General features: G+C 42.6%; 1 protein-coding gene across 11 annotated transcripts in view; it reads left to right on the top strand.

The window, feature by feature from the left end:
• Positions 1-11,889, top strand: part of DTNB (dystrobrevin beta) — a 168,363-nt gene that overhangs the window by 2,979 nt on the left and 153,495 nt on the right. For 2 of the 11 annotated variants that reach the window (XM_053925397.2, XM_045189233.3), the window contains exon 1: positions 4,891-5,371. The exons of 1 other annotated variant lie outside the window; for it this stretch is intronic. In XM_053925397.2, coding sequence (XP_053781372.1) covers positions 5,148-5,371 — 224 coding nt within the window. In that variant the 5' untranslated portion in view covers positions 4,891-5,147. Of the gene's footprint in view, positions 1-4,885; positions 5,372-11,889 lie in introns of those variants that run through there. 8 more of the 11 variants (XM_045189234.3, XM_045189238.3, XM_053925396.2 and 5 more) reach the window with 7 other exon arrangements.

Genomic DNA, 11,889 nt, shown 5'->3' on the forward strand with positions numbered 1-11,889 from the left:
GTCTCGTTGTGCAGGGTGTATACTGCCCGGCTTTGAGGGGTGCCTTCCGCAGCAGAGCCCCTGGGAACGGCAGCTCCTGGGTTGCGTGGGCACAGTCTGTGGGGCTGGGTGCCGCAGTGCGCAGATGGCTCAGGAATGCGCGCTCTTACAAAGTACTCCGACAGTCGGACAGGATAAAACCCTTCTTGGTGCACTCCCTTCTCTGCTGGAACTGTCGTTAACAGTTGGCTGTGATCCTTCCCGACCTGTCTCTGTGCGTTTTCATCTATGTACAGGTGATACAGAAAAAAGCAGACTTGCCCCATACACCTCACATTTGTGACACGATGCTGTACACACTGTTTGCAGCTTAAACAAGCAGAATATCTGAGGTCTTTCCCTGGTGAGACGTAGGGGCCTCCCTGGCCCTTCCTGTCCGCTACACTCCCTCTTACGAGTGTGCATCGTGTTGTAGTTTGGGCCTGTGCTGCAGCGAGTGGGAGGCAGACTTGCTGGGTCAGAGGGGTGCACATTTAAGATTTTCATTGCTGGAGATTGAACCATGTTGCTACTACTTGTGGATCTGATTCATTTATTTTTAATTGCTGAATAGTGTTCAGTTCCAGACTGAAACGACCGTTTGTGGTTTATGTCGCCTTCACTCAGTGAGGGACAGTTAGATTTTTTTGGATACAAATTTTTTTTGATGGATATATGTGCTGTGAAGCCACCCTGCCAGGCTGAGGCGTGCCTTTTCCCTTCGTTCACAGTGTCTTTGCTTGTATACAAGTTTTAAATTTTCATGTTATGTTTATGAAAAAATTCCCTCAAGTTAAAAAAAATTATGTATCTGGTTAAGTAAATTTTCTTTACCTCAGGGTATGAATTACATATTTCTGTATTTCCTTCTAAAATTAAAAAAAATGTTGCTTTCAGTGTGAAATTTTTATATGGCATAATGAAGAGAGATAATTTGTTTTTCAATTGGCATAACCAGTTTTTCAGCACTTTTTGTCATAATTTTAAAAAATACTTGATTTGTTTATGTTTAGAGAGGGGAAGGAAGGAGAAAGAGAGGGAAAGAAACATCCGTGTGAGAGAAAAACATCAATTGGTTGCTTCTGTTAGGTACCCCAAATCTGCCAGACTGGGGACCAAACCTGCGACCCACGCATGTGCACTGACCGGGGATCGAACCCACAACCTTTGGTGTATGAGACAACACTCCAACCAACTGGGCCACCAGGCCAGGGCAAGAACTTTTCCGTCTTTCCCACCTGAAACTCTGTGCCCGTCAAACACTAACTCCCAGTTCTCTCCTCCGTTCAGTGCTGGCAACCCCCATTCTACTTTCTGTCTCTATGAATTTGATGACTCTGGTACTTCGTATAAGTGGAAACATACAATTTTTGTCCTCTTGTGTGTGGTGTATTTAACTTAGCATAATGTCTCCAGTGTTTAGATGGTTGCATGCATCAGGAGTTTTCCTTTTTCAGGCTGAATACTATTTCATTGTATGTATATATCACATTTGTTTGTACATTCATCCATCTGTGGACATTTTAGTTGTTTCCAGCCTTTGGCTGCTGTGAGTAATGCCGTTGTAAACCTGGGTGTGCAAATACATTTTCAAGTCCCTGCTTTCAGTTCTCTTGTGTATATACCTGGAAGTGGAACTGTCCCTGATAATTTAAAAAGTTATATACATAACAATATGACCAAAACGGGTGGACTGTACAGAGAGTTCCTGTATACCTGTTCTTCCCCACGGGCAATTTCTTGCTACTACTATCTTGCATTAGTGTGGTACATTTATTAGAACTGATGATACATTATTTTTTTAAGTATATGTTATTGATTATGCTATTACAGTTACAATTTTTTCTCCCTTTGCCCCCCTCCGCCTGGTTCCCCCCTTCCCTCCAGCAATCCCACCCCTTTAGTTCATGTCCATGGGTCTGCATGTAAGTTCTTTGGGTTCTTCATTTCATATGCTGTTCTTGACTTCCCCTTGTCAGTTTTCTTCCTACCAAGTATGCTTCTTAATCTCCGCACCATTTCCCCATTCTCCCCCTTCACCCTCCCAGCTGATAACTCTCCAAATGGTCTCCGTATCTATGATTCTGTTCCTGTTCTGGTTGTTTGCTTAGGGTTTTTTTTTTTTTTTTTTTTTTTTTTAGATTCAGTTGTTGATAGTTGTGAGTTTGTTGCCTTTTTAATGTTCATGGTTTTAATCTTTTTCATAATTAAGTCCCTTAAGCATTTCATGTAATGATGCCTTGGTGATGAAGAACTTCTTTAGCTTTCCTTTTCTGGAAGTACTTTATCTATCCTTCGATTCTAAATGATAGCTTTGCTGGATAGAGAGATCTAGGTTGTAGGTCCTTGCTTTTCATCACTTCGAATACTTCTTGCCAGTCCCGTCTAGCCTGCAAGGTGTCTTTCGAGAAATCAGCTCACAGTCTTATGGGAACTCCTTTGTAGGTAACTCTCTGCTTTTCTCTTGCTGCTTTTAAGATTCTCTCTTTATCTTTAACCTTTGGCACTTCAATTGTGATGTGTCTTGGTGTGGTCCTCTTTGGGTCCCACTTGTTTGGGACTCTCTGTGCTTCCTGAACTTTTATGTCTGCTTGCTTCGCCAAATTAGGGAACTTTTCTTTCATTATTTTTTCAGGTAAGTTTTCAATTTCTTGCTCTTCCTCTTTTCTTTCTGGCATCCCTATCATTTGGATGTCGGCTCATTTGGAGATGCCCCAGCGGTTCCTCAGCCTATCCTCATTTTTTTTGAATTCTTGTTTCTTCTTTTTGTTCTAGTTGAATGCTTGTCTTGTCCGTATGTTCCAAATCATTGGTTTGAATCCCAGCTTCCTTCCCTTCTATGTTGATTTCCTGTGGATTACTCTTTATTTCACTTAGTGTGACCTTCATGTCTTCCTTTATTTTTTTTGCTGTACTCAAGGAGTTTTTCACTAAGCATCCTGATAACCAGTGTTTTAAACTCTGTATCTGATAGATTGGCTATCTCTATTTCACTTAGTTCTTTTTTGGGGGGTTTGTTCTGTTATTTCATTTGGGCCATGTTTCTTTGTCTCTTCAATTTAGCAGCCTCCCTGTATGTGTTTCTTTGTATTAGGTAGAGCTGCTTTTACTCCCTGTCTTAATAGTGTGGCGAATGTAGAAAAGGCACCTGTAAATGTGTGGGGTGGAGCCTTAGGTAATTGTGGGCGGGGCAACCCCCTTCACCACTTTCTGGCTCTGTGTGAGGGGAGGGCTCTGAGAGGGGACAGTGCCACTGCCTGGCTTCTGGCAGTTTGCCTGGCACTCGTCCGTGTCCAGTCACTTCACCCTCGACCTGTCTGTGGCTGGTGCCCTTCCAGCTGCTGCCTGGAGTGGGTGGGTTTGCCTCCCTTCGAAGACTGTCTGGACCTTTTGGCGGCAAAAATCTGGCAGTTTCTTCTGCTACCCCAACCCCCTCTGGTTTTTACAGCCAGAGGTAATGGAGATCTATCTTCCCAGTGCTGGCACCCTGGGCTGTGCAGCCCTGGGCTTTGTGGTCTGGCCTGGGCCTGGGATCACTCGCTTCCAAGGTGTCCCTCCCAGCACTTACGCCGCAGCTGTCCCTGCCGCCTGTCTCCAGGACTCTGCCCCTCCTACCTGTCTAGATGAATGAGTCTTTAAATCCTTACTTGTCAGACTTCCATACAGCTGAATTTTCTGATGGTTCTGGGTGTTACTAGCTTTGAGATCTGGTTGTAATTCTTTCTGTGGTTGCAGGAGGAGGCGAAGTGTGTGTACCTATGCCTCCATCTTGACCGGAAGTTTGATGATACATTATTATTAACTTAAGTTTATAGTTTATATTAGGCTTCACTCTTGGTATTACATAGGTCTATGGGGTTTCACAAATGTATGTCATGCCACATGACATTTTACGTAATGTCACTGAAGAATTATACAGAATAATTTCATTACCCTAAAAATCCTATCTTCCGCCTGTTCAGTTTTTCCCGCCCTCCTCCTGAGCTCTTGGTAACCACTGGTCATTTTACTGTGTCTATAGCTTTGCCTTACCCAGAATTTCATAGAGTTGGGATCATATAATATTGTAACCTTTAAGACTGGTCTCTTTTACTTACTGGCCTTATGCATTGAAGGTTCCTCAATGTCTTTCCCTGGCTTGATAGCTCATTTATTTTTATTGCCCAGTAATCCATTATATGAAAGTACCACAGTTTGTTTGTTTATCCATACCCTTATTGAAGCACATTTAGGTTATTTCCAGTTTTTGGTAATTTGGAATAAAGGCTCGTTTAATATTGGACATGCGTTTTCAGCTCTTTTGGATAAATACCTAGGAGCGTGATCACTGGATCGTAAGGTCAGACTAAGTTTTGCTTTGTAAGAAACTGCCTGTCTTCCAAAGTGGCTGTACAGTCCTGCATTTCTAATAATTTTAAAAGTTTATATTCTAACACCCTAAATAGACTTAAAAACAAGTGTTTGCCAAACTGTTCTGTAAAGGTAAACTTCATCTGGAATTCACATTCCAGTTGTTGCTTTTGCTGGCTCCCTTACTCAGCATTATATTCCTTGGTGTGGTGTGTTGATTCACTGACTTCAGTGTTAATGCTTTTGATTTTGTTTTTCTTATCGCTGCGCTCACCCTTCTCTGTGGCGCTTTCATTGACGGAGTGAAACATCAGATACGATAATTGTGGGTCAGGGGTTCTGCCCTTTGCGGTAATTGGGGCTATTTTACATCCACTCACCGAGTATGTGAGTTCTTGGTTCAGTTCCTGGTCACGAGTCTGTGTTTTTATCTTCCCAGGGCATTGCATAAACTAGTTCTAGGCAGAGACTGGCAGCAGAATTTTTTAGCTTCCTTTTAACTCTAGCCTCGTCCTTGGCCTGGAGCTGTGAGTCTGGCTCAGGGGGCTCCCGTTGGTCCAGGCCCTCTGTTTTGTGTGAGTGCCACTGCTCCCTGCAGAAAGCGCACCAGCTTCTGCAGTCAGCGTCCAGCAAGCCTGTGGCCTCAGTCCCGCTCGCAGTGTTGCGTGGCTCTCCTGTTTATGAGCCAGGGGGAGGTTTTTCTTGTCGAACCTTTCTAAGTCGTTTCAAATATATTCTAAAAGTACTTGAGTTGTTACTGTGTATTTGAAGCAGAGGGGATGCATCCAGGTGTCTGCTTGCGGCATTGCTTTGACCGGAAGACTTCCCCGGCCGGGCTTCTGTCTCAGCTTCATCGCACGCGCTCTGTTTTCCGAGTGCCGCAGCACCTCGGCCCTGCGGTGCAAACGTTGAGCAGCGGGGATTGTGACGGCACTTACCTTTTCCTGAGTGGGAATGCTTCCAGTGGTTCACTGTCAGATGTCGTGCTTCCTGAAGGTTTCTGGTAGGTGTCTGCCAACTTAAGGAAGTTTCCTTCTGTTCTTGGTTTGTGTTTTTATTGGGTGTTGAATTTTATCAAGGGCTTTTGGGGGGCATTTGTTGAAATTATCATTGTTTTCTCTTCAATAGGTTAAGAGTAGGAGAGACCTTTCTGAATTATAGATAACCAAGACAAACATATTTATATGATTTACTTGGTAATGCATTTTTAACAAAAAATAAACCTTTAAAGAAAACACATTTATATTTTGAATTTTTGCATATTAACCTTATATATAAGCTAAAACAGGACTGAAATGCGGAAATGGTCAGGTTTGGACTACATATTCTTATAACTAAGCCTCACTATAATGAAATAGTACTCACTTAAAATATGTATTTTTTAATTTGGTGACTTCTGGGACTCTGTGAAGACTTTTTCAACCCCTAACCATTTTAGCGTTTTCCTGGCTGCTTTTTCTAGAGTCTTGACTTTCCCCTTTTAACTCTGGTCTTTCCCAGCTCTGTCTCCTCTCGCCAGAGAGAGGCGATCTTCCTTAAGTTATAATAACTGTTACCTGTTATGAGGCCACTGTGTGCGAAGGAATTTCAGGGATAATGGCTCCTGTTTAATCTTTATGTCTTTGGCAGCTAGACATGGTGTCTGCAGTGTGGGGGTGAGGAGGTTGAGCTCAGAAAAGTTAGGCCTAGTTGGGGGCCACGCAGCTAATCGGCGACAGGGGTGACGTTTGGACCCAGCGTGCACTTCATAGCCCATGTTCTTTCCACGCGCTGTCCCTCAGCCAGACTGGTTCCCGTTCCCAGTTCAACTTGGCTTTGGCTTTTGGCTTTTTCATGTGATTCCCGAGCACGGTGATAGGACCGTTTTGTGCCTCCAGTCCTGTTTCCGGTGGGGACTTTTTCTTCAGTCGGTACTTCATTTCTTTTCACCAGGCGGAGCAACTGAGCCTTTCCTCACTGCATAGACCAGAGCAGAACAGTGTCAGGGGTAAGCCTGTGGGCTCCGGAGTAAAACTGTTTTGGTTGGTTTTTTTTTTTTTTTTAATTCTTTAAACATGCAATATTAGTCCTCAAAGAGGTATAGAAAATACAAATAGTGAAGACCCGAGTACGCGCTACTTAACTTAGGAAACTAGGCCCCTTCTAAATTTGAGCCCCATGTACCTCTTTCCCAGTTGCATTCTCCTCTCCTTCCAAGGGGACCACTGTTCTGAATTTGAGGCTTTTAATTCCTGTGCAGATTTTCATACTTTTATTATTTAAATAGCTCTAAAATGTATAATAGTTTTGTATTTTAAAAACCTTTCCATTAACACTGTTATTACACATTTTTGTGACTTTGTATCTCTCAATACTGTGATGCCCACTTATAGGGATGTATGTAGCTCTAGTATGTATTTTTCTTGGTGAATAGGATTCTGTTGTTTGACTACATCACAATTTACTTTTGTCTTTTCCCGACGATTGGCAATTAGTTTGTTCTGATTCTTTTTGCTAGTATAGATTATGCTGCTGTGAGTATTGTCACATCTCCCCGTGCACCCATGCGTGCCTTTAGAGTGTGCACCTGGGAGAAACCGCCGGCCTGTGTGCCGTGCACGCCCCCTGCAGTGTGGGGATTGCCACACTCCTCCCTGAGGTGGTGTTACAAGGTAACATTCGCACCAGCAACGGTGCCTTCTGCTGCTTCTCTGCCTTGTCAGCTGTTAGTGTTGTTAGGCTTTGTCAGTTTTGCAAATCTGCTTGATGTACAATGTAATTGTATTGCTATTTTTTTAAAGCCTCACTCAGCATTTTTTCCTTGCTTCTAGAGAGAGGAAGGGAGGGAAAAACATTGTTGTGAGCAAGAAATATTGATCGCTTGCCTCCAATATGCGCTCTGACTGGGGAATGAACCCACAACCTAGGTATCTGCCCTGCTGGAGGATCGAGCCGGCAACCTTTTGGTCTATGGGACGATGCTCTCACCAGCTGAGCCACACCGGCCAGGGCTTACTTTGGATTTTAATATATGTTTTTCTGATTACTAGTGAGTTGGGACATTGCTCCCTGTTTTTATTGGCTCTTTAGATTTCGTCTTCTGTGGTTTGCTTCTTTTCATCATTTACCTGTTTTCTGTTGTGTTGGTTTTCCTTTTTTCATATTGATTTATAACTTTCATTATAGTGTGGATGCTGACATTTCACTTAGATGGCTTCAAATGTCTTCTTCAAGTTTGTGGCTTGTCTTTTAAAACATTTAAAAAATAATCATCTTTTGATACACCAAAATTTTAAATTTGTGGTTTTAATTTATTGCTTATAAATTCTTCCCTACAGATCGTAGACACAAAGAAATGATCTTAGCGCTAACATGTAGAAGGGCGGTACAATGGACTAGGAGTTTGGGGCTCTCGGTTTCTGTTTCCATTTCCTTACTGTGAGGCACAGACATGCTGGGAGACACGTGCATGTACTTGGATGTGCAGACTGCGGGGTCCTGGTCCTGGGGAGGGCGTTTCTAAGCCCTCACATTCTAATTCCTTATTGCTGTGCTCGTGGTCTTCGTCGCTCATAATCGTTCCTACCGATGTGTGAACTGACATTAGAGTTATGAGACTCGGCAAAGAAATCGTTGCTGACAGCCGGGATTTAGATGCGAAGCCTGCACGTTGCTGTTCTGGTCAAAAAGAAACACAAATGACTTAGGTCGGAACACATTTAATACGTTTTTCATAAATTGCAAAATCGTTTAAAGAAGTAAGTCTTATACATCTTTCTAAAAACATTTCTCTCTAGGGACACGCTTAATTATAGAAATAATAAGGATCCTTTTTCTGAACTGTGACTATGAAAACTAGAGCTTTGGGTGTCATTGGGAGTACACCTGTTTCTTTATTATGTATGTGCTTTTAATATTTCCTTATTAGATACGTAGTAGTAGCTTTGCTTAGAACTAAAATTTCCTTTATGAACTAGGCAGTCCATAGTAAGGTTTTTTTTTTTTAATTAAGGTTTTATTTATTTATTTCTAGAGAGAGAGGAAGGGAGGGAGAAAGAGCGGGAGAGAAACATCGGTGTGAGTCCTCACTGGGGACCAAACCCGCAGCCCAGGCATGTGCCCTGACTGGGAATCAAACCGGCAACCTTTCAGTTTACAGGATGACACCCAGTCAACTGAGCCACACTGTCGGCTCAGACCGTGGTAGGTTTTAGGAAAAATGGTGAGGTTTGTCTTTAGTGGACTAGAAGCACCTGTTTCTCCTTTTGGTGACTTAACTGTCCCCTTATTTTCTTCTAATAACGATTCATTGGCCATGTGTTTTTTCTGTCACTTTGCTTCCTTTTACTTTTGTTAAAAACCTTTTTTTCTATTCTAGATTTCAGATGTTGCAAATGGTTGATAATAAAGTATTTATTCTTCTTTCAAGTCTATATTTGTATACTTTTAAATGAGTCAGAAGAACTGTAAGTTAAGACAAAGGATCCCTTGATTATAGAATTCTGGTCTAGGCGCCATCCAAGGGGGAGTTGCATAGTAACACCAATAATAATAGTGGGAGCTACCATTTATTAGGCTCTTATTTTGTGCCAGGTGTCGTGCTAAGTGCTTTACATAATTTATTTAATTGTTGCCACAGCCCTGTGAGGTTTTTGTTTGTTTTATTCAGAGCTCTGTGTAGTAGAGTGCAGTATTTGAATGTTTTTTTATTGGAAAACTTTTCCAGATTTGTAAGATAGAAAATCTAGGGTTTTATAAACATTTACTTTCCCTGGCATTTTTTAAAATCTAGAAGAAGTATTAGAGGAAGGACAGTGGAGAATTTCCCTGAAATAAGCAAGGAAGTTACTTCTCTTTCAGGGAAGTGTGACTAGTTACAGCCAAGTACGTGGTCATGACAATCTCAGTCATCTCTGACTTCTTAGTCACGTGGTGTCCTGAGAAGAGCTGACAGAAGTTTTGCTGGGAGACAGTGAACTCGCCCATGAAGCTCTGATGTCTGGATGCTTTATGGTAACTGAGAGCTGGAAGGGTGAAGACATTAACACAAAGATTCAAGGAATGAAGGATATTTAACACGTAGGTATGGTGCAGAGACATTCTGGAAACGTTTCTAGAGCCTACTCTCTCTCTTTCTCTATCTTTGTAAAGTTTTTAAAAAATTTACTGATTTTGGAGTGAGAGAGAGAGAAACACCAGTTTGTCCTGCTTCCTTACGCCGTCAGTGGGTGATCCTTGAATGCGTTCTGGCCAGAGACTGGACCAGCAGCTACCGTGGTGCATCGGGACCACGCTCTAACCAGCTGGGCCACCTCGCCAGGGCTAGAGCCTGCTCTCTTTCCTTTAGTTTTTGTTTTTGTTTTTAAACAAATCCATTTAATTTATTTACTTTTCAGTAAGTTTAAATCCTTGAGGGGTACAGCATCGCACGGATTCTATGTCCAATGGCCTTAGCAGGAAGTTTCAGAATTCGGCACAAGCCATCCACTGTTTCCATGCGTACGGGTTCCCTTTCCCCAGACGACTCGGGTTTTGTTCCGTTTGCCACCTGGAGTCACTGTGTTGTTCTTTGCTTTGTACACAGAAGCACGTCTCTTGCCTGGATAGAGTTCGGTTTCGTCTGGAGCGTACACACCTTCAATTTTAAGAAGAGCTGTGTGCTCCCTCTGGTTCCAGAGACTCTGCTTAAGTAGCCGGCAGAAATGGCTTCGGCCCACAGCCCTCCAGCTGTATTTGTCGTTACAGACATGCTGCCCCCGGCAGGCCCCCTGAGTTCAGCAGCAGGAACGCTGCTCTGTCCCATAGTTTTTACTGTGGGAGTTACTCCCCTCCTGCCTGCAGACTGAGTGTAATCTGGAACACGGTGCTTCCTAGGGAGCACCGACAGGAGGCCCGGCGTTTTGCAGCTCTAGCCTCCAGACCCCTTTTAACTACGAATCAGGTTCTGATCCAGGACCACAGTTTGGGGACCTGCATTCTTTCCCCTCTCCTGGAATCCTGGCGTTTGTCCTGGTGGGGGCGATGTGACACAGTGGAAAGAGAATGGACTTTCAGTCAAATCGGTGGCCTAAATCCACAAATTACTAGCTTTGTAACCTTAGGCCAACTTAACTCACCACATAGGTGCTAAATTTACTCATCTAATTTTACCGTCCACATTCTTCATTCGCTCCTCAAGGTAGGCACAGTCCTTCCTGTCTTCTCAATCTTGTTTTTTTTTAAATTTATTTATTTTTATTAAAAAATTTTTTAAGGTCAATGGTTTCTAAATGGGAGGCATGCACAAATGATTCTCTATGTAGGGATAACAAGAACATATGGGCAGGTAACTTCTAGTACTATGTAATCCGTAGTTAGTCCATAGGCTGGCATTTTACACCCGTCTGTAGGTCTGGCGATACACCCCCCCGTATGGTAAGCGAGGTAGGCCGAGCGGCGGGGAGTGCAGCACCTCGGCCTGGAGAGGCTGACACGTGAGCCTCCTTCTTTACTTCCTTACATTCTGCTCAGTGTAGTGGTCTTTCAGATTCCGTTATCTGATTGGAATGAAATGCAGCTTGCTCCACAGACAAAGGGCTTAAAAAGATCCCTACAAAGAAACTGCAGATTGAAGTTTCAGATTCAGCTGAAGATTGAAGCAACAATGCCAGGACAGGCGAACTGCAAGAGAAAAGCAGAGCCGATGCTTCTGTCTGTATCCTGGGCTTGTTGTCAGCGGCAAAGTACAAAAGCAATAATAATCTAAGCAGATTGAAGGGGAGTCAGTAAACAAAAACTGTAAATTGTTAAAAATGCTACTTGACACATGGATTTATTTATATATACCATTGAGTACATTGTCCCTCGGATAGTCACCAATGATAGTACGAGGCTAATGTTATCAGTTGAGATATTTTAAAACTAAGCATTAGAGTATGAAGGCGACGTTTTTGAACTTTTTCATTGATGGTTACAGTCATGTGCTAATTAATCTAGTACTTTGAAATTTTAGCTTAATAATATATTTTTAGAGGTTTTGTGGAGATTTCTTGCTTCAGGAGTAAAAAAACAAAAAGCCACAAACCTTTTCTTCCTGTTTTGGCACTTGTGGCTGAAATAACATATAGACAAATCAATAATTTTTGTTTGGTGAAATGCATCCTTGGTTAGCAAATACTGTTGGGATGCTCCTAGAAGACATTGCTGAAGATTTGAAGTAGTAAATATTGTACCCAATTATGGAGTTTGTGAGAGTTTCTGTTTATTTGGGTAACAGTACAGAGCTTGTGACATCTGGTATACGCCCATTTTATTAATAAAATATGTGGAGACCTGCCTTCTCCTCTTCCAGGCCACTGAAGAAAAGGTTTACCAGAGAATATATTCAAAGTAAAGAACTTAAAATTTTACTATGAAGTAGGACACATGATAGCATGAAGAATATCACCGTGTACCCAGAACAGCCTCGTAAGTAAGACATAGCCAGTGGGTGGTACGCCTCTGCGGTCGGTCACTTCTCTGAATGTGGCGGGGCGTGTTTTCTGTGTACCTGTGAAGAATTTG

This window comes from Desmodus rotundus, chromosome 5, assembly GCF_022682495.2.
Source record: "Desmodus rotundus isolate HL8 chromosome 5, HLdesRot8A.1, whole genome shotgun sequence".
Lineage (NCBI taxonomy): Eukaryota > Metazoa > Chordata > Mammalia > Chiroptera > Phyllostomidae > Desmodus > Desmodus rotundus.